The following is a 27873-nucleotide window of genomic DNA, read 5'->3' as shown; positions in this document are numbered from 1 at the left end:
AAGCACTAATGTATTGAATATAAAATCCTGCCACATTATATTCTTACCTTCCATGCAAACTCAGCGGCAGCTCTGCCTGTTACTTCAGTTTGAGCCTTTACTTTGAAATTATGAGTGCACCTTTTCTGTGAGCAGCCAATCGTGACAGTATTTACCTGCTGGGTTTCCTCATCCATATTAGTTATTTGTATACACATGTGAAGGCAGCAGAGACACATTCAAACGGAGAGAAGCCTGCTGTGCTTATTTCATGGCAAACCAAAATAAACCTTCTATTTACACTTCTTTTTATGAGGGGAAAGCTGATGTCATCAGCACCTACTAATCGGATATCCAGTGAAGGCATATCATATGCAGCCAGACTAAGAGAATGTGTGGGCTTGTGCAAGAAGGGTCTACCTGCAGTAAACTAGGAGCAGATTGTAGCATTATGGCAGCCTTCTATACCTCTTTTGTTCAAAGTATTTACTCTGATGGGCCAAAGATAAGATAAGACTTCTTTTTTTTTTCTTTTTTTTTTAGAGTTTTTCTAACCATAGACTTTGCATGGATTTATTTTAGGTGTCAATGTGCTTTCTTTATGAGAGTGAGATGAGAAGATTAACACCAATCTCATGTTAGCCTGTTCAGTATGGAGCTGGGGTCAGGCTGTGGTTCGCCAAGCTTAGCGCCAAGACTGGAATCAGGTTCAACATCTGAGCAGTTTCCAAAGAGAGAAACATGACTGAGAGTCTGCAGCCGTGCTCGTCTGTGAGGGAACCTGCCGGCACTGCTGCACAGAATTAACAGGATACATCCCCTTTGTTTGCATTGTACACACTGTGTGGTTGTAGGTGAGGTGTATTCACTGCAGGTGGATTGACCTGTTCAGAGTCACAGTGAGTTCAAGGTGGAGGCCTTCACTGGAAGCTGTGTTCACTGACTGACTACCTGTGTTGTAGATTCAGCACAGAAGAAGAGGCCGGAGGGAGAACTTCTAACTCCAGGGATACTTCCATCACATCACTCCTCCAAAATCCACAAAATGTTATAACATTGGCGGGAAACCAACCTCTAGGGGCACTCTGTGGTATTGCAGCTTAAGCCACATCTGCATCAGCCTCATTTTTCAGACCTGGAAGCTACGAATACTTTTAAATAGTCTATGACTGTTGGTGAGAAGTTGGTTGACAGCTATGAACGGGTCCAATACAGGTCAAGCCTCCACTTGCGTTATATGCACATCTGCTGCTAAAATTTATTTTTCTATGCTGTCAACAAATTTTGCTTTTTGCCACTTTTGCGTTTAGGAGCCATGAGTCTAAATACTGTGACATAATTCCTCAGAGAAACAGAGTTTGAAGAAGCTGCTGGGAGCAGACGGTTTATCTTCCAATCGGCTGATTGGAGGAGGAAAACCTGGCAGACGCCTTCAAAACGCCTTTAAAACACAAATGAACTTCAAAAGGTGAAGCATCGGGCGGATTCCTCTGGGGACAGAATCTATTTCAGTCCTCCCCTCCTTCCTTCATCATTTCTCCCCCCTCCTCCTCCTCATTTTCATCTGTTAGCCCAACTCTTCTACTGTATACTTGGTGACCCCCGGTGCTGTGTGATGTATAATTCACCGGTGACCTTCCTCTGGACAGAATGCTTGTGTGTGTGTGTGTGTGTGTGTGTGTGTGTGTGTGTGTGTGTGTCAGACTTTGAAGTATCTCCCTCTTCTGGAGGATGAATCGTGCGGTTATGAAGTGGACGGTCTTGTTGCTGATAAATTCATGCAGAAGGTGATTTGAGATCACACGGTAACCAGCAGTTGTCAAAGTGAGATTTGAATTGACATCTCAATCTCCTGCAGGGACATGACAGCTTCCTCCATTCCTTCACATACATTGAGGTCATGAATATGCTCTATTTGCTTCACAAACAGACCACAGTGAGCATTTTTACCCAGTGAGGGAGGTGGCATTCAGGAAGTGAGCACTGTGAGCTGAGACATTCTGGTTGTCTCCAAAGTGTCTGTGGGAAGAAAACTGGTCTACATTTTACTGGTGAGGAGTGAGATGGAGACAGCTGAGTTCTTTCTGATTACACAAGCTCAGCGTTTGGATTGAATTAGATATTATTTGGTTTATTTTGCAAATTTGGTCTGTGTGCTTTAGTCATGATGCTTCTGCCAAAGCTCAGACTTATATTTGTGTTACTATTGTGTGTAACCCACATATTCCAGTGAAAATGTGGCCGTCACATCCCGTTCCATCTTCCGTCCTCAATTGTTCATGTTTCCTGAAGACATTAATTTTACGAATGTATAAAACAAAGATTAGCAATAAAGTGGCACATTTTACAAGCTTGAACTAAAAGATAAATGTTCTGGCTGTCAACCAATCAGTGTTTTGTTTCAGTGTTGGTTCCACCAGACTTATCAATGACCACTCCGGTATGAGAAACTTATAATGAATGTTGGCCCTTGACAAGTCTCACATGATGAGTTTGTACATTACTTTAAAGGAAGTTGTTTGTATTTTTTCCAAGTCCCAAACTGGTCGGATTGACTGACATCTCCTTAACACTTTCAAAATGTAAAAACACTGAATGCTCTCGCATCAAAGGAATGACTCAGCAGTGTGTGCCGAGACAGATTCAATGTGTCTTGTTTGCCTGACTGACACCATTAGAATGAATTCATTACTTGTTATATTAGACAATCCATTGTATACAAGATAATGAAGTTCCCATGTAGAACAGACCAGAACAGCAAATCCATGAGGAGAGCAGGATATCACAGCACCGGAGATTTGGTTGTTGATACCAATTCCATTTAAATTCAACAATTCTTGACACTAAATTCAAAACCAAAAACATAAACTAATCAGATGAATATATTTCAACCATCATGAGTCCCGCTCTGCTCAAATTTAAAGCTAATGCTACGCTAGCCAAACAAAATAAAGTTAGCCCTTGTGAATGTTGTGTGGAGCATTGCTTCAACAGCTGCAGTAATATTTCAGGATGAGAACATTGTGATGACATGTTGCTTCTATAAAGCTAACAGCTGACTCTCTTGCCTTGAATTCTGTGCACAGATGTTGATGTCTGACTCCGAGCGTCTTAAATCTGGCATTGACTTGAGTTTTTCCTCAAAGTATACATTCAATTTCACAGATAGGGAAATTAAAACCTAGAAACAAGCTTTTATTTTTCAAAGAGACGAATGAAAGAGATGCTACATGAGGCGGGATGAGGCAGATTAAAGTGACAGATACTACTTTGTAAATTATTCTCAAAGTTTCTGTAGCTCCTCACAGCTGCATCAGGGTGTACGCACTGTACGGGCTTGATTTACTAAGATCTGAAATACAGGATAGTAAATTGCGTGTTTATTCAAAAATGTTGCACATTTATTTTGCACCCATTTTGCAGCTGATTTATTAAAAGTAAAAATGAAAAGAAAAATACAGAACGACTGCAAAAGAAAATTGTATCCTAATGAAATTAAGAAATGTAAATTTAACAAGAACAAAAACGCTATATTGGAGATCATCAGTGAGAAAGTCAGTGCTGTGGGAAAAACAAAAAAATAATTAAAAGAAATTAAGAGAAGATGGCAAGATATTAGGTGAGAAAAAATGGCTTGATGATAAAATGTGTTTAAATAAAAGAGGAGGGCCGGTGGCTGAGATCCTCTAACAAACACTGAGCAGCAGGTCCAGCTCCTTCTGTGATGAACAGCTGACTTGGTGTCATTTAGTGCTTCGTAAGAAGTTCTGTCAAATCTGGTGTTGCGTGGCTCCTCCATGTTGTTGGATGTAAATCCCCATTCAGTTCATTCAATAACTCCAAAATGTCATCTCTGGACCGACGACATGTCTGAATAATTTCTGCCTCTGACATCAGAAATGTTTAACGGGTGTAAAACCACGTTCTCTACGTATTCTTTGGTTTCCTGCATCTCCTTCTCACCACAATAAGAGCAGCCGTCTCTCCTGATGTGCATCTGATTAATACGTGCTAAATTTATTTATTTGCATTTCCCCTCCCAGTATTCTTCACGTTCAGGTAGAAATGCCCAATATTACATATGGATTCAGGTAAACATACGAAATGGACAACGTGTGTTAAATCGCTCATTTGACCCTCACTGCACGTCGTTAGTAGATCTGCTTGGACATTTTTTTTGCGGGTGATGTGAAGTTTGCACGTGATTTTACACGCGCAGACCTTCAGTCAATCAGGTCCTACGAGAACAGGTCTAAAGCCGGGTCACATGATGGGAGTTTACTCAATCAGAACCAGCCCCAACGCAGATCTACTCTGTGTCACTTGTTTGCTGTTGTTCTTGGGGGACTGTTGACGGCCATGCTGGGAACCGTTTCTTTTCTCCGGACTCTCCCGCCATGCTTTGGTTCTCCTCTTTACTTCACCTCTCCGTGTTACAAACAGGCCAACCTCCTACTTCTGCACTTTCTTTTATGATGAGTGGATGTTTCCGTTCACGCCCCCACACTCCCGCCCCCCGCCCCCCGCATGCAGACACACACAGGACGCCCGCAGTGGAAATGATAGCCTCTCGGTGTGAGCGACCCGATGCCGCAAATCCTACGTTGGATCAGCGTGTACAATTACAGAGCTCGGCCGTGATGAATGCCGTCTGAAAGTCCTTTTTCTTGTGGGTGCTCTGACACACGGAAATGTTAAATACCCCTCTCTCCTCTCATTTATTCTCCTGCCAGCCCCTCCTCCTCCCTCACATCAGGGACAAGCAGCAGGGCAGGAAGTCCTTTCTTTTACTAAGCTAAATGCTTTAATTAGGCTGTCCGACCACTTGGGAAGAGACAAAGAGGTAATGCCATCAGCCTCATTAACGCTCACTGCATCTGAACTGTGCTTTACCATCAGCTGCCATGGGAAGACTGAATTTGTGCAGCTGCATAGATAAATGCTAAAACAGGGATGGAATAACCCGGAGAAGCTCATACACCTCATAATAAAACCCTGCGGAGCTTTTAAAATGAAACGATGGAAACAGGAGTTTGGTCCATTGGGATCATCTGACGGATATTCACATCACCCGGTTTCCTGCTGAAACCTCAGAGGTCTTCCATTAGGACTTCCATTTGAAAAAGTAATGTAAGGCCTGTTGCAGCTGAATCTGCAGTAATCCAACCAAAGACTGATCTGCCAGGAGGAATGTTCTGCAATGGATCTACAGTAGATCATTTAACTACTGTAAATACTAATAGACCGGAGTTGTTCCAGCATATCGTCCAGCATGCTGTCACTAGTCCGTCATTAGTGGATCACTGTCAGTACTGCCGGTACTGTAGGTATTCATCTGTAGGGATTTGAAGGAAATTTGGCCTTCACAATGGCATTTTATAATTAAATGCTTATTATCGAAGGAAGTGATTGAAGGCCTACGTGTTGAATTAACATGAATTAAACAGCATCTAAAGCTCTTATTTTGATAACTGATGTAGTCGTTGTATTTTATATTACACTCACAGACTGTCTGTTCTGGAAACATACGCCACTTCTAGGAGTTTTTTTTGGTAACTTTTAACCCCATGGTATTCCCAAAAAAATTAAATAAATATATTTAAAAAAAAACATGGCAATTAAATATTTTTGGGATGTGTAGCAAGATTATTATCATAAGAAGTGATTACATATTTATTCCTTTATCAGGTAGTGCTTAAAAAACAAATAAATAAATTATTTCTCAACTTGCAATTTTTTTTTCAATTTTACACCAATAACTCACTTAACATTACATCGCAATTTTTTTTTTTTTTTTTTCAAATCCGCCGCTAAATCAAATATTTTTGATCTCAATTATCACAAAAGAATTCTGAAAAATCTTGAAAGGACTGGTTTCTGATTTGTGCTTACTGGCTTCACCAACCTGCCCAGTGTTTACTGTTGGCATTTCTCTATGCTGTTCTTCTTTCTCTCTGCTCCCCCTCGCCCCAACCAGGCGGAACATACAGTTGTCCATCCTGAGTTCACTTCTTTCAAAGGCGTTTTTCTTCTCCACTCTCTCCAAGTACTGCTCGAAAGGGAATTGTTGGGTTTCTCTCTATGATATTGTAAGATCTTGACCTTACTCTGCAAAGTAGCCCGAAACGACTAATGTTATAATTTGGTACGACATAAATTGAATTGATTAGAATAATTAGCTGTGACTAGTGTTTTTGCTCTTTGGTGCCCGTATGGTCTAATTTGCACATTCACTATTTTATTCATTCATAAATATGGAAGCTTTTGAGCTCTGACATTGTCTTAACACCTTCTGGTCTTTTGGTGTTCTCCTGCTGTATTTTTGCAAAAACACTTATTTTTAATCTGCTAGTTCATAACTGTCTTATTCATCAGACATTCTGCTTATTATTGTCTGTATAACCAGATGTGAGCTGCTCTAGTGAATCTCGGTTCTCCTCTGAAGTGATCTCCTTTGTTTTCAGGAGCCTGGTGAAGGTCAATCGATAATAATAATTTCTGAGTTGTTTTGTTGCCCCTCCCCCCTCCCCCCAAGGTCTGGCCCGGGCCAAGTCAGTCCCCAGCCATACCTACTCCAATGAGGTGGTGACCCTTTGGTACCGGCCTCCAGATGTCCTTCTGGGATCCACGGACTACTCCACCTGCCTGGACATGTGGTGGGTACTCCTACGCTCTGACCTGTGTGTGTGTAGTTTATCCTTGATTTATTCTGGTAGTCCCAGTAAGATATAGATCTGTTCCTTCCAGCGCAAGCCCAGAAATCAAATCAGCAAGTAGACAGACACCAATTCAAAGCCACTTAGCAGCTGCTTATCCTCACCTGAGGCTGTGTTGCCTGCAGTGTGCTGTAGATTGTTCCTTAGTCAAGAGGTGGAGAGGCAGAACAATGCATATTTATCACATTCACACTTACTACGCACACAGATGGAGCTGTTTCGGATATGGATACAACAACTACCAAATTGACAAATTTGATTGAACTCTCGCCGTAGCGAGACTTGGAATTGAAAAGTAGACACATTGGTACAACTCTTAGGCCTGTGACACGCTGCCTGCGTGGCGTGTGCGGTACCTGCTGCTGGGTGGCGTGTTTTCATTTCAGCATCCACATTACTGTAACCGATCAGACCAGCCACACTGCCGGCTGAGATGCGTGTATCATGTGCGTCTCATGCCCCACGTCATTTATAAAATACAACCGACGCCTATTTTTCACATGTGCCGCGCACGGTTTCCAGATAAAATATACAGGGAAACGATCTGTGGTCACATGTTAATTTCTAATAACAGCAGAAAGTCAGTGTAGGTTCTCACTATATCACGACAACACTTCACCAGGTGGCGGGCGGGGTTTTCCCTGCTGCTCTCTCTCTCCCTCCCTCTCTGCAATTCACTCTGTGCGCCTCGCTCTGAATGAGGGTAAACAAAATAACTTCACTACTTTTTGGTTGCAACTCATCACTTGTTGGACCTCAACAATTCAATACTGATGTCCACTGTCAAAGAGAAACTCACTGATTCAATGGTATGACCTGCAGTCAGTGTGAATACACACGAAATCAAGCCGCAGCCGAGCAGCGCGTGACGGGTAACGCTCCCACAACGCAGGCAGCGTGTCCCAGGCCTTATCCTCCAGGGAGAGGGATGGCGTTTGAGTAGGGCTGCTACTTATGGAAAATACATTAAAAGCTTTGCTTTCCTGCCATTTGGATTGCAATGCGTACTGCAGCACGTTACTACCGTGGCCCTCAAGGAAACGGCATCCTAATGCAGAAATGCAGCAAATATAAGAACACATGCAAATCCAAAACATGCAAAAGACAGCGGACATCAAAGTCGGCGGTAAATTTACCAAAGGACTTGTTGGGATGATGCTGTTCTCAGCTGCTAGCAGGGCAGGCGGCAGTCCGAAAAAGACCAGAGAGGATTTCTTATTCCATTATTTGGATAAACTGACCACGTATTTGAATTTGAACTGAGTTTTTGTTTCCTTCTTTTTGCATGTGATTTCCCTACTTTGTAAGTACATCTAGATTTAGACTACGTTTCCCTAAATATTTTTTCTTTCACTCTTGTACCATAGATTAAAACAATCCCAGGGAGAGAAAGTGGAGAGTTTTTTTTTTTTTGTCCCAAAACAACCAGAAGTCAAACTCCTTTTAAGACTTTCCAACAAGTTTAAAGTTGGCAAAGCGTCACTGTTGATGTCGTGTTTCTTGATCTTCCTTTTCTAGGTTTAGATCAAGAAAACAATGAAATGTGTCTCAACAAAGCTCCCCCAAAGATTGTTCAGATTGACACTCTGTAGTAGCTGCTTTTAAAATGGTTTTACAAATTCAGCCCCTCCATGTGGGCTTGATCTTAGTCGATCCATGGTGACCCCTTCTGTCTGGACAGGCAGTCAGCAGGGAAATCCCTTGAACCCCAGCTGCCTTCTCCAGCATCCCATTAAAGAGCTGTAGGAGATTTAGGGGTCTGTGAGGCTTCGAGGGTTTTTGTAGGTGGACGAATCCACAGGATGTCGTTCCGTACCACTGAGTCACTCGGCGACACGCACACATGCACTCACCTCTGGTTACTTAGAAAGCAGTCGTCCATGAAGAAGCATCTCCTGCAGGACCAAAAGGTTGAGCAGATCTGTCTTCTGTCCACGAGAAGCATCCATCACAGCAGAGTGCAGCGTACAGGCCGTGAGGAGGATGTGATGGAAGATGGGCGAGGAACAGCTCTATTTTCACCTCCCTTAGCACTTCTCAGAGCTGTAGCTCTCACAAACATCCGTCAGTCAGTGATCAGATCTGTCAAGTGTGACGACGCACACGATTAATTTGCAGGTTAAGTTATAGACTGCAGCTTGATATCTCCATCTTAAAAGATAAGGATGGTGTTCTTTATATTTGTGTTATTGTTAACAGAACTATTGGAAGCAACACACCAAATACATCTAGTCCATTGTTGGATTGTTAGAACAAACCCATAAAGAAAAATGTCCCTACATTGAAACCTGGGTGTCATGGAGTATTTTGGAGTCATTCAGGTGGCTGTTTTTTTTTTTTTTTTTTTTTTTTTTTTTTTTTTTTTTTTTTTTTACCTACAACAGCTTAACTGTTTTGGTTTTGACAAAATTGGACTTCTGTGTAATATTGGACTTCCATGCATCTGATGGACAGGAAGAAAACTCCAAATGAATACTGACGTGTAAGTAAATAGCAAACCTGAGTTCTACAAATCACAGCTTGTTTATAAGTAAATTGTTTCCCCAAATATGTTCAGGTGCAGTGAAATCACTGACTGAATAACATTCACATCAGACTGTATATAAAGATGGATGACACGTCACCACTTTCTCGCTCTGCACAAAATTGGTAGAAATGGGAGCTGCCAGCTTGAGCTGATGACATCATTGGTAACCTGAGTGTGCAGTGGTGACTGGGGGATGGAGACGTGGTGTTGCTCATCTTAAATGTGAGCACACAACCCTTGAACCTCACCGAACCCAGTCACCACTATCTCAACCGTCTTGGACTGTTGTGGACACTGATGTATGTTGACCATTTTCGAGATAAAATTGATTAGTAACTGCTAGACGTCGAGCTGGCTAACTACAAATACTTTTCCCATAGACCGGTTGTGCTATTACCTCGCTAGCTATAATATTGACGTTAACTTACAAATTAGGTAAGATTGCATAACATAAAGTTAACTTGCAGGGATCCCCCAGATCCCTCAGAATATTAGTACAGTTTGGTGCTAAGCAACACGTTTTATGGCTTGAAACAAAGGGTAAATCACACTGCTGAGGAAAGGAACACTCCTCCAACCACAGTAAACAGTAAAAGTGCAATACCACTGAGGGCCACTAGGAGCCGGTTCCAAAAATCCGTTGGCTTCAATAGCCTCATATTCAAAATGCATCAACTTCTCTCATCAAATACAAAATCAAAAATATTTTGAACAAGTAATTTTGGTGTCATTATCTAAATTCACTCTTTCTGATGAGTGCTCTGGTGGTCCGTGTGGGGGAAAAAAAATCCATAACTAATGAGATATTAAGTGTCAAAAAGAGATGAGTTTGCGGGTGTTCCTGTTTTGAGCGACAGGCCTGTGTGTCAGGTTTCTGGTATACGTACAGTGTCCTCGATTTCTCAGTCAGATCAACCCTCGTTCAAATATGGTCCCTCATGACTACTTTACACTGAGCAGTTGTAAATCATAACTGTCAATCATGACATGGATTTTTATAGGATTAAATAACTAATCAAAAAGAAACGTATCAGAAAAATGAACGCTTAAAAAACACCCTTGAGATGAGAAGTTCTTCAGAGGACAGAAACTACACAGTCAGATGCAGCATTGCTTTGGATGAAATGAATCATTCAGTTTATAAACTGCATTTGAGTTTTGCTTTGGTTGGTTGTTGTGGAACAGCGGAGACCAGAGTTCACATCCAGACTCACATCTGTGGTTTAGGCAACAAGAGCACTTCAGAAAAGATGGTGTTGTTTCTCAAGTCAGTAATGAATCTTTCTGCATTAAACAATGATGTTTTCATACTGTTAAGGAAGTGCTGCCAGGCCTGAAGCAGTCATTACGTGTAGATATAACAATGCGACATCTGATATTTTGGCAGAAAAACAAGTTACATGTCACTGACGCGTCGTATTAACGGATTTTAATTTTGCCAGATACGTTGATTGATAATGATTTCTCCATAAATCGATAAAAAATGTAATTCAATCACAAAAACGTTTTCCTGAGAACATATTTACAGTTGAAGTTTAGTGTAGTGTATATATTTTCTAAGTTTACCGTAACAATATGTCAGAGCTGTTTTTCCAGCATCTTTTAGTTTCAAAACTCTGGGAGTGAGTCTAACTCAGAGAAAGTTGTAACCCTTTATATCAATTTTGTATTTGTTTACTTTATTGTTGTCCATGCTCACATATACACCCAACAGAACAGTTCTCTATTACCGTATTTGTAATTAGTGTAGTTAGTTGAATAACTGAGTGTTGAATTCTCTCTTCTAGGGGAGTCGGCTGCATTTTCATCGAGATGATCCAAGGAGTGGCTGCTTTTCCAGGGATGAAGGACATCCAAGACCAACTGGAGCGGATATTCCTGGTGAGTCACTAATCTGAAGTGTGTATACTGTGTTTTAGTTCTGCTGGCAACCATTGTGGAAATCCTCCCACTCTGCAGCCCACATCACTACAGCAGGGTTCCCTGTCTTTCTGTTCAGTTCAGTCTAACTGTTGCTCCCACTCTGAACATACACTAACATTTAACCGGTACATACTGAGAAAACTTCCCACGGACAACGCCCAGGAGGCATCCTTATCTGATGCCCGTACCTAGGTCCGCCCTTCTTAGTGGCTGTGCAAACACTAATTTGAGGCGAGTTGCCAGACTGTATCCACAGAGAAGAAAACTGAAGTTGTGAGCGACAGTCGGTGCAGCCGGGCTCGCCCAAACCAGCTCGGCTTTCAAAGTCAGCGGGTGAAATGAAATACTTTTGTTTTGCCCTTTAAAAGATTTTCTAAAAAGTCATAGCATTTAAAAGAATAATCATCCATAATTGAAAGCATCTGACCTCCATACAGTAACAGAACTGTAAAGCATTTGCTTTAATTCCAGTTGGGTCCATAAACCCCACCGAGCTGCGAGGCTCCTTTCCTGCCTGTCAGCTGAAGTTCTGTTGACAACCGGGTCCATTCTGATGTTTGATGTGAACATGAACTAAATTCTCCCTCAGTGGATATATAGTTTTAAGATTAAGAATAAGATTAAGACTTTAGATAAGACAGTGGGGAAATTTAGTTTTCCAGTGTCCGTACTGTCTGGGCTCGGCTCCTCTCGCTTTTTGAGGTTTTTCCATTTGTACAAAGGTTGTGGATAGTACCTGGTACCTGGTCCTTTTTTTTTTTTTTTTTGGTATCATCTCCACTGAGGTCCCAAACAGCTGAGCCGATACTAACTAACTTACTAACAGGTGACGTAAAAACACTGCAGACCACTGACTGGTCAGAGATAATTGTCACAATCACTGCATCACTGTGAGCGCAACACGGGGCGTCCTGCACAAACCTGCCACTGTTAACTTGTCAAGATACCGGACTACTCAATTAATGGCTGCTTACAAAACCACACCGTGGTCAGTCGAAGAGGTGCAGACGTTCCTCTGAGTGTGTGGGTCGCGTTGAAAGACGTCACGGCTGGTGGTCTCATATGAAAGAAAGAGCACGGCTGATAAATGAGTCAACATGGACCACAGTCCCTCCAGAACTTGAACTTTTGTAGATGCCCTACTTGTTACTTGACAGGTGAACAATAATACAGCGGCCATTAAGTAATTACATGTACACGCGTACCTCTGCATTAGATGGCTAGCATAAATATTTCAGAGTGAGGTGAGGCCTCTTGAATCCTTTAATCCACCGATCTGTCATCCCTCCATATAATTTCATCCCCAATCTCTTAATTGAAGAGTGAAGCAGGGCAGACATAATGGATTTATATTCATAGGCTAGAAGGGCCTGAATAATTAATGTAGAGAATTACAGAGATGAGAGTATGAAATGGATTCAACCAGGGAAGAAGTCAAGTGTGGAGACAAAGTGTGCTCGCTGCTGTTTGGCCTCTGGGCTGGAGGGCTACAGATACGCATCGGAGGATGGATGGATTTGGGATGAAGGGACGAGGACAGGTGGAGGAAGCCCCGCAGGCAGGGGGTCTCTCAGAAAGCTAGCAGGAGCAGGAGATGAAGAAAAATGCTTCTTATTGATTGTCTTTTATGCCAGAAGGGGAAAGTGAGGCCTCAGTAAGAGGCTGCAGCCCTCAGTGATCCCGGCTCCCCTCTCAGACACAAAGAAGCAGCGTAATGGGAAGAGAGAGGAGAGACGCCCAACAGTGGCATGGCTGCTGGCCAGACTGATGATGAGGCTCAGCTGCACACTGCCTCCCTGCAGAGGACCTGCACTTTGGTCAGTCTTCCTTCTCTTTAGTTTCTGGCGCCATCATGGAGGTCTACCAGAGAACTGGACGTGTGCAAACACTGTGTGCGGATATCAGAAACAGGTCAAAGAAAGAAGATGTACACCTGAGAGAGATTTCCTCATCATCAGGTGTAAATGTACATCAATGTTGTGGCTTTCTGTGACAATTAGACGTGACTAGTCTGAAAAGGTCGAACACGTCTTGGCCCAGTCAGATAAAAGCAACACTTTCTGAACAGAAACAGTGCAGCTCCGCCACCGACAGGCTCTTGTTTCAATATCAGCAGTGGTAGCTCTTCCCTCAGAGATCACAAGGTCTTTTCCATCATGCCTGCTACTGTGTGCAGGGGCACTAAGTGTAAAAAGGCCTGAGTGTGGAAATGAATAAATTCACTCTCATCACTGGCCTCGTGGCTCTTAAACAGCTGGTCCAATCGCAGCTCGGAGACAACAGGGACTCAACAAATGGAGAGAGCTCTTACCAGCTTAATAGTTGTTATTGTAAATCTACTATGACACCTCTGTGCTCACTCGTCAATAATTTCCTGTCTGTCTGTCCTGGAGGAGGGAAACCTCCTGATGCTTTTTCTAATCAGAATCTAACCTGCGTTTATACAGATCGTGACATTGTGCTAAAGTTCAGCAGGTTTATTTTGCAACAAAAATTATATCGATTGTGTAAGAATTGCTCATATATTTATAGATTAAAACAGGCTGTTTTAGCAGCACGTGAGGTTTAACTCTATTTAACTCCTCGTTTTAAATGCTCATTTGAATGCATCCACTGATTCGAGAACGTTTGATTACATTTAAATCAAAGGACGGGTGTGATCACGGCCTCTCTCTACAAAGACTAATGATCATCCTTATTTCATTTTTTTTTTGGTCTCATTTTTACCACCAAACCAAGTGGTTCATGTCAGTGTGGCACCCCCACAGATAACGTCTTGCTTCCACTCATCAAAACCGCCTTGTATACTACATTTCCCTAGATTTCAACGTATCTACTACATTGTATTGTTTTCACCATCTCACAGCTATTCATTACATTTAGCAAACAGTTTCTACATGTATTTAAGAACCTTAGAGGAAGGACTTGTACAACCAGCTGGAAGCAACAAACTAAACTTCAGAGCCTGAATTACATTTGATTTAATAGAATGGATGATTGGTATCTCGCCTTTCCGCCTCTTGCCTTCATCGCGGTAAAGTTTTATTTTTATGGACATTTCAGTTTGTAATAGATGTGAAATTGTAGAGCAGTGAGTGAGCGAAAACTCAACACACATGAAACAACCTGCACATTAGTTTGCTACCTGTAGTTCACCTTTAAAACCAGTGCTACAGATTCATATAGTGATATACAGTAAAGGCCATTTCAACAATATAATATGTCTTAATATACAGACAACAAAACCTTCACATCCAGATAGAAGAAATTCCTATAAAATAAACTTTATCTGACACATACAACATGAGCAACAACAATTCTTTCACCTTGCAGCTACTTTCCTCTGATATTTTATTCAAATATATCTCTGTTTGTAAAACAGCGATAATGTATTCCACTGGCTCGGGAGACTTTGCTCTTTCTCATCCAAATTCAAACTCAGAGTATTGTGTGTGTGCGTATTGAGCTGTCAGCCAAAGGTAAAAGACAGATGAATATGAAAAAAGTGTTGGTATGCAGCCCGGCGAGGCATTTGTGCAGATTCCAAAACTAGTTTACCAGTCGGAGTCGTCCTGATGTTGACATTTCCATCAGTCCTGCCTGCTCGGCTCTGCAGCGCTGCGTGTCCGCTGTCAGACAGGTCAGAGTTTAGATGCACAGCCTCACAGACTCCTATGAAGGGCACCATCAATGAATTATGCGCAGTCAGAAGCATCTTAAAGGCCATGCTGTTTGAAGAGAGGAAGAAAAAGGTCAGCTTCCATCAGTGTTTGAGAGGCACCCCGCCAGGAGTCGAGCGGCACATCAAACGCCCACAGAATGCCACAAGATGGCCGAGCGTTCCTCCCGTGAGTCAGAACTTCAGTGTAATCGGACATTTGCATTAGTGTTATTTAAAAGTTTTAATCTGAATATAATGATGACTGGATCTGTATATGCCTCAGCACCGCTGCACTGGTCAAAGGTCAAGGTCACGGTGACCTCATGTCTGTCCCATCTGTCTGAAACTATGCTGATTGTTTAGATAATAATAATAATAATAATACACTTTATTTCTATAGCACCTTTCATACAAGAAATGCAGCTCAAAGTGCTTTACCGCAAGGAAATCACACTCGATGTTTGACATAAAAACAGATATAAATGAACATTTAAAAATATAGAAAAGAAATGAGATACATAAGAACAGATCAAATTCATAAAATTAAACACATATAGAGTTCAAATATAAAATATTCTGCCCTGTCAGGTTGACGACGTGTGAAGCACCCACATTTGAAAGTTTGCAGCTTTTTTGCAGCAGCATCCATATTTGAAACAACGTATGTTGTCATGGCAACCACATTGTGTCCTTTCAGAATCAACTTTATTGGCCATAATACTCCATGTACATTATTATGTGTCTGGACAGACATGGATGTAATCTGCAACTTGACTTGTTGGTGGAGGAATCCAATTGCGAGGTGGTAATTCTAGTTTGTAGAAGATTCATTCATTCATTCATTAATAAGGAAGAATATGTTTTCTGTGGTAAAGTGAACGCTCCACATGTTGTCCTGTTTGATAGTTAGAGGATAATTCTGGGTATAATTAAAAATGTGTGTCTTGTTTGGGTTGTGGTAATGTATTACTTATCGGACTGGTTGCTGAGTTCAGGGGCCGCATTCATGAAGATTCCAGGTACTAAGAGATTGTTGTGACTCCCAGTGAGAAAAATCAAAGAATATTTTGAACTATGACGATTTCTAAGAATTTCTCCTTGAAGGTGGATCCTGGTGAAGGTAAAAGTTGAAAAAGTCAGGAGAAAATTGCAGAATTACAAAAAGTTAGGAGAAATACTCTTTAAACGCTGATTTAAAAAATGACTGATTTACTGAAACGCTACAAATGATATTGTGCAGAGATTATGTTTGTGGTCGATCTCACTGGTTACTCACTGGTGCTCGTATCTGTCACATAAATGAACTCGCAGATCACGGCACTGAGATATTTGGCTTTATTTTTGATTTTGTTTTTTAAAAAGGATGCGTCAGTGATAGGTCAACCAGTTCATTCATTTCTTTACTCAGAGTTGCTCTGGGAAGTTTCCTTAAATCGCCTCGAGCACTCCTTGTTAAAAATGTTTAGCCAGAGTTAGGAGCTCTATGAGAGGAGTCTGTGAATGTTTGCGAGTACGGCCCTGAAATCTAAAGGTTTTCATAAACACAAGCAGTGAAACCATCAGAGATCCAGCAGTTTACCAGAGACATCCCACTCTTGCCTCCAGATGAAGTTATCTTGATCTGGTTAACCCTTAAATGCTCAGCTTTTGTTAATATTGACAAGCAGCTATTACACCCTGTTTAATTAATCAATTGTAGCAGGTAGTCCTCAAACTATTTGTCTTTAACATTTTTTTGGTGTTGGAATAATAAATACATGATACATTTTTGTAAAAGGTTATTTCTAACAACAACAACAACAACAACATATACTTTGCTTGCAGCCTTAGTTTTCAGTGTAACTTGTTTAATGGCTTTAATAGCTTCTAGTTAGACCTCTGGTTTCACTGTCACTTTAAATAAATACAGAAACAGTGTTGAAAACATTGTTTACAATAGTTTCTTGTCACAGTAACATGATGCTGTAGGCGTCAGGTATTCTGCAGAGCTGCTTTCTCTTTGTTACTGAGGTGTTTTAATAATAACAGCTCTGCTGATGAAGACCAACCTGAAGCTGTTAATGATGAAGGATTAGATTTGTTTGATATGAATTGGATCATTTAAAAGAACCATTTTGTACCGTTTAGCTGTAGCCACCAAGCAGCAACCAGCAGTGACGTCACCTTGTTGGTTTGTGAACGTTATGAAGCCTCCAGTTCAGATTCTGTCCGTCACCATCTTGCTAGTTCGGAGTGGTTTGGAGCAGGAAGTGACCATATTTGGACGAGCTGGGGAGGAGTTAGTGCTGAATCTGAGTGATCTGATTGGAAACCTGACGATACTACGTCCCGCCCACCGATAGCTGTAACATGACTGCACCACAGGCCTGTCAATCAAACAGACACGCCCCCAAAACCATTTTTGAAGCTTATTTTACAATTAACAACAGGATTATTTTCAAATGGACCTCCAGAAAAAAAGAAGGAGCGACTTTAGCTCACAACACCGAGATAAACATTTATTGACTTAGAATTTTATGAGAGAAGTTGAATGGGAGTCTATGGATCCGGATGGTTTTTGGGAGCCAACCTCTAGTTTCCCTCAGTGGTATTGCAGCTTAAGACACTTCTGCATCGGCCTCGTTTTTCAGACCCTGAAGCTCCTTTCACTTTTATATACAGTTTAAAGTAGCTACATGTACAGACATGCGTGCTGGTTCAAACACAACCTACAATTTCTACCTTAAATATAACCTTACCTTCAAATTCAAAGTGTTGATGAAAGTAATCCTGATGTGCAATGTGATATTCATAAATTTATCTCATAATCAAAATATAATGAGGTCTGAAGCACCGTTCATATTTCCTCAAGGTGTGATTGGGTGGTTTTAATACTCTGTGGGCCATCATTTTTTGGTGATTTAAATCCTGTCCAGAGCTCATGTGATTTTCTTCCCCTCGCTGAGTGTTAATTACAGCTGAAAACGGGTGGTATTTTTCACTACAGTTCTTCACCCGTCGATGATTAATGTCTAGTCTTGTTAGACAGCTTGTGCTTTAAGGTGGATCTGGTGACTATTTACCTGAATCTTCTCATCTTTTCCCTCAGATAGGTTGGATGTACAGAAATGATATTTTACACAAACATACAGTGCTGCTGCTTACAGGGTCAACACAGGCACCAGAAACAGCCTGCAACACCCTCCTCCTCACTAATGTGCCCATTAACATTTAAACACTTATTAAACCTCCTGAGGCAAATAGATAAATAAATAAATCCTCAAATAGCTTTTCTGTGTATGTACTTATTTTTTTAAACCAGATTTTCTTTCCCTCTAATACCACACCTCCACAGTGGTATTATCCCTGACAGCATTAAGGCTTATCACAAGTCCTATAGTGCTGCATGTGCACGTCGGGGGGACCGAGGCACTGACACACACTTTTATTTATTCAAAGTGTCAGTTTCAGATGCGTGCCGGTGTCTTTAGTAATGGAAGAGCTGCGGTTATACAGTCTGTAGGTTCAGGTCTGTGTTTGTCTTTAGGTTTATACCACACGCACACGCACACGCACTGTCTGTGTGAATTAAAACTGAGGTGCATGAGGCCGGGCTCACTGGAGCTGGTTAACTAGCTGTCAGCAAGCAAAAGATTACATCCAGTGGAGGATCTGTATGAATATAGACAGGTCTATCTGCAGGAAATAGGCTGTCAGGCAGAGGTGGGTGTGCTGCTGTACAAATGTGTGTGTTTCCACTTAAAAGACAACAAGCTGCCTCCTTGTGAGAGTGAAACAGCTGTTGTTTCTGGTGAGCGCTCTGACAGCCATGAATAAGTATGACTGCTCATGTTTGTACATAAAGCTGTGTTGTTATTTACAGAAACACATTGGCTACATTTTCATGACAATATAAATCTGATTACGGGATCATTAATCAGAGTGAGGCATTCCTGCAATTAAGATACATGCGTGTTGCTTCATTAATATTTCTGTAGTCTGATTAATGGCTTCAAAGGCCGCCTACGCAATGCGATCACTGCTTCCTTCCAGTATGGTGTATTTACCATAAATCCCAACTTCATGTCACAGCAGAGCCATGCGGTTACATTTCTGCATAATGTCATGAAACTGTGTTGTTCGTTTTATGGTGGCTTCAATGGAGTTCACAAAAAAGACCGGCTTCTCTGTAGTAAACAGCTACTGGAGAGCACAGGAAGTGTGTTGTTGCATACATTAATGAGGTTTCCTCCAAAAATATATTCATAAAGAAGAAAAGGGAAAAAGAAAAGTTCCATAATGCTTCAGGAGAGCTGTGAGCTCTGTTTCAACTTTAGTTGCAACCACTGAAAGTATGTAAATTCTTGCATTTTTAGCTGTAATGTCCCCGTAAAGACAACTATCATGACGCCGAATTAAACATCATCATCCTCAACAGGTTTTTCTATAGTTTCTATGCTGATTATGTCGTTTAGTTGTGGTGGTTATCAAAGATAATAACCCACAAAGTGTAAATCACACTGAAGCTAAAACTTCAAGTATCACGTGATATTTAATTTAGTGAAACAACGTACGCGCAGCTACACTGGTGACGCAGCTTTCAAACACGGAAGTGTCAGCAGACGGTTTATTTCAGGTTCTGTCCGAGCAGTGATGTTGTCGTTGTCCTCTACAGGGCTACTGATTCTGCTCTCTCTGTCTCTCTGAAAGTGACTAATGAGTAATCGTGTTTTGCGGTCAGATCATAAAAGGAGGCTTTATTAAAGATGTCCCTCACACAAGAACCATTTAAACAAGGTCCCGTAGAGAACCACTGAAGGAGTTGGTTGGAGCAGCAGAAAGAACCCGTATGATGTTCAGACCGTTTAGCTCTCCATCGAGAAGCCTGTTTATTTCCAGTGTGTTTCTGCTATGAAGAGTAAGTCTGTGCACATGTGAGCTGATCCGCCCTCAGGAGAGAGTGGGAGGCTGCTGGGAAGATAAATAACGCCATTTCACCACCAGCCGCTGTGTGTGTGACACGAGCATCCATCTGCTGAAACCCAGACAGGATAGTCGGGGCTTACTGAACACATTCCACCCGGCCGCAGCGGGAGACAGCTGATCCACTTGGCTCCGGTTCTGATCCATGTGACCCCTGCCTACAGGTGACCCCAATCTGCTTGACTGTGACTTGAGGTTGGAGAGCAGCGAGGGGTGGAACTGGGATTTTTTTTTGGAGCAGAGTGGAAGACGGAGGCTGGGGTCAGCGTTAGGACAAAGGCAGCTGGGACCGGGCTCAGCACTGCTGCTCACGTTTGGATTAAAGGACGGATCTGTGAGGGAGTAAATGCAACTTCCAACCTGCACCTCCTCTGAGGTCCATAGAATCATAAAGAACAAAATTACAAGCAATTCAAACCAGTAAAACTCCTAAACTACTGTCACTACAGCACTAACAATACTGCTGCGGCTTTGTGGTGTTGATTTGTTTCTACCTTGTTAACTTCCAAACATTTCCCCGGGTTATGTAGCATGTGACAGTGTTTGTAAAAGGAAACATATAGTCACTGTCAAATGTATCTGTTGTAGTCTTTTGATTGCTTTCTTTATTTAGATGTCCACCTCCTGGTGCCCTGTGGACTCATAGTCACTAGACATCAGCAACAGCCAAGATGGCCACATGAAAATGACAAAATTGATTATTACACATTCAATATCCATGAAAGGAATATCCTGTTATGATAGATACATGATTTTCTGTCTCAGTTGCTGTGACTTCTCTACAGATCTTGCCAAAACAAAAATGTTCTTATTAAAGAACCATCCCAAGAAATCACTGATCGGAAATGAAAACAAATCCGGGCTCCTATCAACTGAAGTTTTTCTCCCTCTTTTACATAATTCTTCAGTTTTGTTGGGATTAAATGTTATTGACCAATAGTATGTATTAGCTCTGTGAATAAAGTTAAACCATCAATCGCTTTTACTGCCAAATATTTCTTGTATTAGTTACCTGTAATGAATTTCCGATCAACAAAGTCTTATTTTTTATCTTTTACATAATGTTATTACAAATAGTCTTTCACAAATATTCAATGCAGACTGCGTGATATAAACATAGGCTGAGCAGATTCTTCAATACTCTCATGAGCAACAATATGTTATTTTCAGCCTCATATGTCCACATTGGGACTCCTGGCTGGTGAACCTTTGTTGCATCTTCTTTTCTACCTGCAAATCCTGTCGGTCGCCACTACCCCTATCTAATGATGGGTGATTACCTGAGTTTTGACAGAACAAGATAGAAAAATAGGCCTTTACAAATGTATCAAAAAAGCTGAATAATTTGCCTTAATTAAATCCTGAGCCTGCAGGATAAACCTGATAAAAATGGATCATCCTTTGGTTTCTGATAGTTCTCGGAGAACAATTCATCCAAGTTCATTTTGCAAGCATGTTGACTTTGTCTGTCTTCAGCTGGATGTCTGTGTTCCTGCTGTGCTGGACATCCCTTCAGATACAACACATACAGAGGTAGAGGAATTGCAGGCTGCAGTATTTGGTGACACAGTTTCATGTCTCTCCGATGGCTCACCTTTATCAGCAGATCTCAACCAAGTTCAAATTTGATCTTTTGACTTCTCACTCACAGGTGTAACTATAGATTTAATAGTGTCTGCCTTTCATGGAGGTACAACCAGGTTTCTGTTATTGTGTAAAATTGCTCTAATGACTGATGTTGAACCAGTGCTGTCCTGTTAGGAGTCAAAATGTTCGCCATGAGAAAAATATGAAAATGCATTTCTCCACTTGTATAATTGTAAGTGTACTATGCTTTAAAGGGGAACTCGACTTCAACTCCACTTTTTCTCATCATATAGCACTACTCAGTGTGTGAGAACGATTTCATCCAACTTTATTTTCTCTCCTAAAATCACAACATAAAGCAGGGTCAAGACCTTCCATTCACATTAAACAGATGTATGATGGAGGAGCTGTGACAAGTTTGAAAAAATAACCTGTTGCATTACAAAAAGAGGCTCTGGACTTTGAAAGATATGGCAAGATAAGCATCAACGCTTTGATGAAAGATGCTTTTGGGTTTACATTAAAAAAAAATTATCATTTAAAGCAACTGCAGTTGAACAAGCGGAGTTTCTATTTTGACAAACCAACACATCTTATGTCCGTAAGTCTGCAGGGTTCACAGTGACGAGCCAGATACCTCTAATCTCTTCATTCTCTCTCTGCAACATAAACGTACGTTCGTGTCTGAAGGTCAGACATACTGTTTGTGTCTGGCTCGGTGGGTGGTCTGTAACAGAGCTCGGGGGGGGGGGGGGGGGGGGGGTGAGACAGCATGCATGTGCTGCAGTATGTGCATGCAGCGCTCAGGGTCACGACCTATGACCTCGCAGGAATTCCTCTGTGGCAGTACTTTCTTTCTCTCTGTCTGCATATACTCACACATTTTCACAGATGAAAAGAGGCTGTCCCTGATGAATTACCCCATCCTCCCCTCCAACATGCTGTTTCATATATCCATTACTCTGAGCTGGGTTTGGAATTTGCTTCCCCAACAAAGCAGAACTTCTATTTTTCCAGATATAGAGAGGAAAGATTGCGCTGAACAGCAGTCATTTGTTCATAAGTCAAATATGGCCTATTTTTAAACTGAAATGACAAATACGTCTAGCAACTGTGCGGATTAAGACTTGTGTTTGTCAGGAAAAGCAAAAGTAGTGGAATTTGAACTGACCAAATGCAGCCTGCCCATTTTCTTGTTTGTTCCATCTATGCTTTCTTTTTTTAAACTTGCAGTCACCGTGTCGGCTGTAGGAGATTCATTTGGAGCAAAGTTAGTACGGGGAGAACTGCCTTACAGATAGATTAAGTATCTTGCAACTAATGCTGCGTCTGGAGTGAAAGTAGAAAGAAGTAAGTTCAACACATGCAGACGCCCTTTCTCCAAATGTTAATGCACTCTTACTGTTTACTTAGTCACTGTGGCGTGTTCAAAGGTTCTCAGAGCGTCATTAACTTGTCAGGCCTGTTTGACTCATTTGGAATCATAAGGCAGGTCAAGAATTGTCATTAGAAAGTGTTTTCTCATTTTGCATTCGTAGACAAGAGCTTTGATGACAGAAACTTGTGGTAACAACAAAGCTTGCTCCCCTCTGCACTGATGCAGTCATTTGACTCCCTTCTTGTGGTTGGTTTACTGTTTTGTTCAGAATCAAGTTCTTGCCTTTTGTTTCAATAGTTCTCTTTCAGAGCTTGATTGATGCTTCCAAACATTTGTATTTATGTTTTAAACATGATGTGAAGCTGCTGAGTTTAGATGGGACACCGGACTGCTCTGCTCAAGTCCCACTGAGGTATGCTTCGTGGTGTCATACTGCCCTCTGCTGGTGATGTTTGGTTATTACAACAACTGTGACCAACATTTATATCAGTTACAGACTAGTAACATGTCAAAACTAAACCAGACCCAGGCCGTACATTCTTTTGGTTTTCTTCCTTTCTCTTAAGTCACATTAAAATCCATATTTGTTTGTGTTTTGCTTGAGTATGAATATCATTAGTGACACTCTCAATTCAAAGGAAGGAGTGATGTCTCTGGCAGGTTTGTTGAACTGACTTTGAGGGGCTCATGGAAACAAACATATCTCAAGCAGAAAATGATCAGTTCGTCCTCTGCTTGGAGACATAACCTCAACTTTTGCTTCCATCCTTCTTTTCTTTGTGTCCCAGCTGTGCCAACACGAGACATCTGCAACACATTAATCCCACAACACATCTCCACCCCCGGTGTTTGCATGAATTGTACTCTTAGTAGGCAGTAGAAAAACCCAGCAGTTCTTTGACTCAACCACAGGAGTGTGTTTCAGATCAGAGACCAGTGAGGAATCTGGAAATGATTATGCTGCTCAGTTGTGATGGATCATGTGGAAGGCATGTCCGCTGCTCTGCGTTGTGTCATCATAAACTCAGCCTGTGTGTGTGAGAACGCAGCCAGAGTTTCCCATAAAAGATGTACGAATCAGGACTATTGAACAAGCAGTGGAACGCCTTTGACCTGGAAATGTCAAACACATTCAGACTAATATACACAGTGAATCTTCATAGGAAACAATATCTATTACGTGGAAAACATAATCCTTGCTTTTCAATTTAGATACAAATGAAAATAAAAGAAAGTGATTAATTTGTTTATATAACCTCTTCTAATGCAACGTAACAATTACCCTAATAATAGTTTGAACCCATTTTTTTTGACCTGCTCTCCCTTCCTGTGTCGTTTTCAGGTCATCGGCACTCCGTCTGAGGACACGTGGCCTGGTGTCAACTCCCTGCCTCACTTTAAGCCAGGTACGACCTCTCCTCTTCTGTTATCCTTCACCAACCTCACCGAGTCAAGCCATGTTTAAACCCGGAACGACATGAAGATAACCTGATAGATTGTGAGCACAAAGACAGCTGTCTCAGGTTGTGGGATGAAATATCAGCATCAATCCAACAACATGTAAAAGTGTTGCCATGGAGCCATTTTTTACTGAATGTGTGCTCAATGTCTAGCCGAGCTGTTGAACTTCATATAATATTAAATTAACACGATGCATGTTACTCGTGAAGCTGAATGATGCTATGCTAACTCTTTAGCCGACAAAATGATGACTAAGAAACTGCTGAATGACAGTTTTGCCCACCTCAGAGTCTATGCTTACCTGCACCGTATGGTGCTCATACATTCGGCGACCCAACGCTGAATGACAACAGGCTCCATGCTAACACGTTGCCCTACACTCTGTTGAACGGCAGCAGGCTCCACGCTAACACTTTAGCACACCCAGTTTTCGAGGGAAGCCATAGGAGCGTCAGTGACTCGGTTTCCACACGGTTGTTTGTATTGTTCCTTTAGAATGAACCGATGTTGCAGCCCGCTGAAGGCTCGCCGCACCTCATCAATGCAGCAACAGGAGTGGGGACGGCATCTCTGCCAGAGTAGCTGTGCCCTCTGGGAGCTCATTAGGGCTTTTTAGAGGGAACATGAATAGAGGGACTACAGATTAGAGTCATCTGATGGAGGGAAGAAGAGGAGCTGGAGGAGAGGAGAGGATGGACATGAAGCGGGCTAGAGTGTGGGTGCGGGGCAGTGTGCGACCCGGCCTCCAATCTCCAGTGGCCAATTAGGGACAGACTGAGGTGACTCTCGTGGTCACGGGCATACACGAGCCATAATAATGTGATCTCGCATCCCGTGGCCATGGTGACAGTTGGCTCTTGTTAGCCTCTCACACACTGTGTTGAACAGCTGTGCGGCTGTCTCCGCCACACACACACACACACACACACGCACACACCCACCCACCCACCCACCCACCCACACACACACACACGCCCAGCTCTGCCTGGTGCGAGCCTCCGAGCGCTTCATCTGTTCATGTGACGTCTGCAGATCTGAGCTTATTATGGCTGCAAGTTTAACAAACAGGAAGAATGAGATGTTCGCAGAGAGGATCTGGTAAGACTTTGTGAAGCTCCATAAAGCCTCTGAGTGCACAGTGAGGGTGATAAAATCAGCGCAGGCATATGTGAACGAGAGTGAGATAATCCTCATCAGATTGTAGGTAAGAAATCATCTCCATATGTAATAATCATGGTAGCAATAACAAACTTTATTTTAATATCTTTAAAAAAACAATGTTACACAACGCTTTACAAAGAAGTGGACTGTAATCGGTCGGTAATACATGAAAAATGCACTTCAGACAGAAAATATGTTACATCATGGGACAAATAAAGTTTATTCAGAGCTATTAAATATGATAAATCATTTCTTTAATTCAGCCTGAAAGTAAGGGGTTTGTATGATAAATGTCGTAGTGTGTATCCCATGTGGTATTCTAGGATTTAAAACTGGGTTTACATTTCTTTACCTGTACAGGACATGTGAATAAAAAGCAAAGATGGAGTTTTACCTTTGAATCTTTCTTGTTATTGACTTCAAACAGAACTACAGTTTGCGTGCACAGGGGAAGAAAAATGTCCAGAAACACACAATAAGTAGTTTTGTCAATACGGAATATCTAATTGGAATTATATTACAGATTATTCCATATAAATCTGACTGTAAAAATCTGATACTGATTTGGAAACTTGTCGAATCTTAGTCCTGAGGGAGTTTTTGTCATTATTTTGATATCTGAATCAAAACATGATGACAGTAGTTCATTCTCTGCTCAGCTAACAATAGAAGATCCCATCAGATGCGTCCTCAAGGTTGATGTGACCAGCAGATGGCAGTGTTGTGTCAGTCTGGAAGTTTCTCCAGAAGCTCCTCTGTTTACTGACTCTTCTGCTTATGATTCCTAACAATTATTTCTACATATTGTAACACTTTCCCTCTTTTTTTTCTCTTGCGTCACTCAGCCTTTCAGACGCGACACTGTGGCTCGACCTCAGAGCGGAGGCGCCCCTTATTTTTCACATTTTTGTGGTTATGAAAAGGTTCCACATATATTTGCTCACTTCCAGTCATATCTGGCTTTAGCTCCCTCCTTCTGCTCTCGGTCATATCCCCCACCAGCTCGGGCTGTAAACTCCACGAGAGAAAAAAAAAAAACAGGATCTGTAAATATAACACTGGACAGAGGACCGGTATGAGACAATATGCAGACAAGTAAAAATACATGCAGTATGAGATGGACGTTTGCATTAAATGTAGACCCAGATAAATGATCAAATTAACAGTATCTCAGAATACAAAGAGCTCCACTTTGTTTTATTTCTATTGATAATTGACAATTGAGACTTCAATAACATTTGTCCTATAATAAAAGAAAATAATAAAAAAAAAGCTTTAATTTTATGTTTGAATAGAAGAAGTTGATATGTATGGAGGTGTAATGTAGGGATTTAGTTATTAACATCACCATATTTGCAAAGTGCAGTTTGTAGTCCATCTTTTAAAATGTCAGAAACATCTTCTAAAACAGAAATATCATTAAAAAAAAAAAACCTTCTGCAGTGTGTTTTATATATATATATATATATATATAAAGACGAGGACTCCCCCCAAGCTATTTCTGGTCCTCTGCATGGCTGGCAGCCTTCAGGGAGCTGTGGCCGGCTCAGGCCGGCCCTCCGGCGCCGAATGGGGTGACTGGACTCAGTGCTGGCTGGCTGGCAGCTGAGGGCTGACGGTTGGGTGGTTGGCGAGCAGGATTAGGCCCGCGGTGTGGGAGGCCAGGTGGGAGGCCAGGCGGACTAGCTCGATGGGTGGCTGGCTAGCTCGTGTGGTGGCCGGTCGGTTGGCAGCTCAGCCTGACTGCGGGCCCACATGGCAGTTTTGGCTGAGATTAAGAGTATGGTGCAGACGAGCCTCACACACTCGCAGCAGAGTAAACATCGCTGTGGAAATATGGAGAGACTGCCTCACCAAACTCCTCTCAGAAATAGGAGCATTTAATGAGGCCGGGCATCGCAGCAGGTAGTAATACAGTGTTGCTCAGCCTCAACTCATCGTACACAAACATCTCAGTTGTTTGAACTGGTTGTTGTGGTTCTTCATCATAGCAGACATTTTAATATGTCCAAGCAGGGAAAGCACAGGTGTAATTAATTACATTTATTATGGTTGCATTCCTTCAACATGATCTGACTCACTTTCCAGGTTTGGCTTTCTTGGACACTTCAACCTGATCAGCATTTCTTAGTATTGTTTGGGACTAAAGTTTCTTTCCTTTCTTTCTTTCTTTCTTTCTTTCTTTCTTTACATTATTTTTACATTATACTGAAATCAGTTTGATAAATTAAACTACATTGTGATACATTTAATCATTTGATTTTTGCAGCTCAACCACATGAACTTTGCTGCAGTCAAAATCAGAGATGTTAGTTACTGTTACAGGCTGGCTCCTGTTAGCTAGTGAGTTAAGTTAGATGGTTTTCCTGCCTCATGATTAAACTTAGCAAGTGCCTCAATTAGTCATCTGTATTAATGAACTGATTTGCCACGACGTTGGTTAACTGCAATGGACAGAAGGATATTAGCAAGGATACAATTAGTCAATTTGGTTATAGGTTTAATATGACTATTAAAT

General features: G+C 41.6%; 1 protein-coding gene across 4 annotated transcripts in view; it reads left to right on the top strand.

Annotated features, from left to right (window-relative positions):
• The window catches only part of cdk14 (cyclin dependent kinase 14), a 207006-nt gene that overhangs the window by 115689 nt on the left and 63444 nt on the right, over positions 1-27873 (top strand). For all 4 annotated transcript variants that reach the window (XM_069143464.1, XM_069143465.1, XM_069143468.1 and 1 more), the window contains 3 exons: positions 6515-6635; positions 11010-11103; positions 24076-24139. In XM_069143464.1, the coding sequence (XP_068999565.1) occupies positions 6515-6635; positions 11010-11103; positions 24076-24139 (279 nt within the window). The remainder of the gene's footprint in view (positions 1-6514; positions 6636-11009; positions 11104-24075; positions 24140-27873) is intronic.

The sequence above is a fragment of the Embiotoca jacksoni genome, unplaced genomic scaffold (genome assembly GCF_022577435.1).
Source record: "Embiotoca jacksoni isolate LCO1_2020_lvr unplaced genomic scaffold, fEmbJac1.0.p SCAF_11, whole genome shotgun sequence".
NCBI classification, from domain to species: Eukaryota; Metazoa; Chordata; class Actinopteri; family Embiotocidae; genus Embiotoca; species Embiotoca jacksoni.
This window is presented reverse-complemented; position numbering and strand designations above follow the sequence as displayed.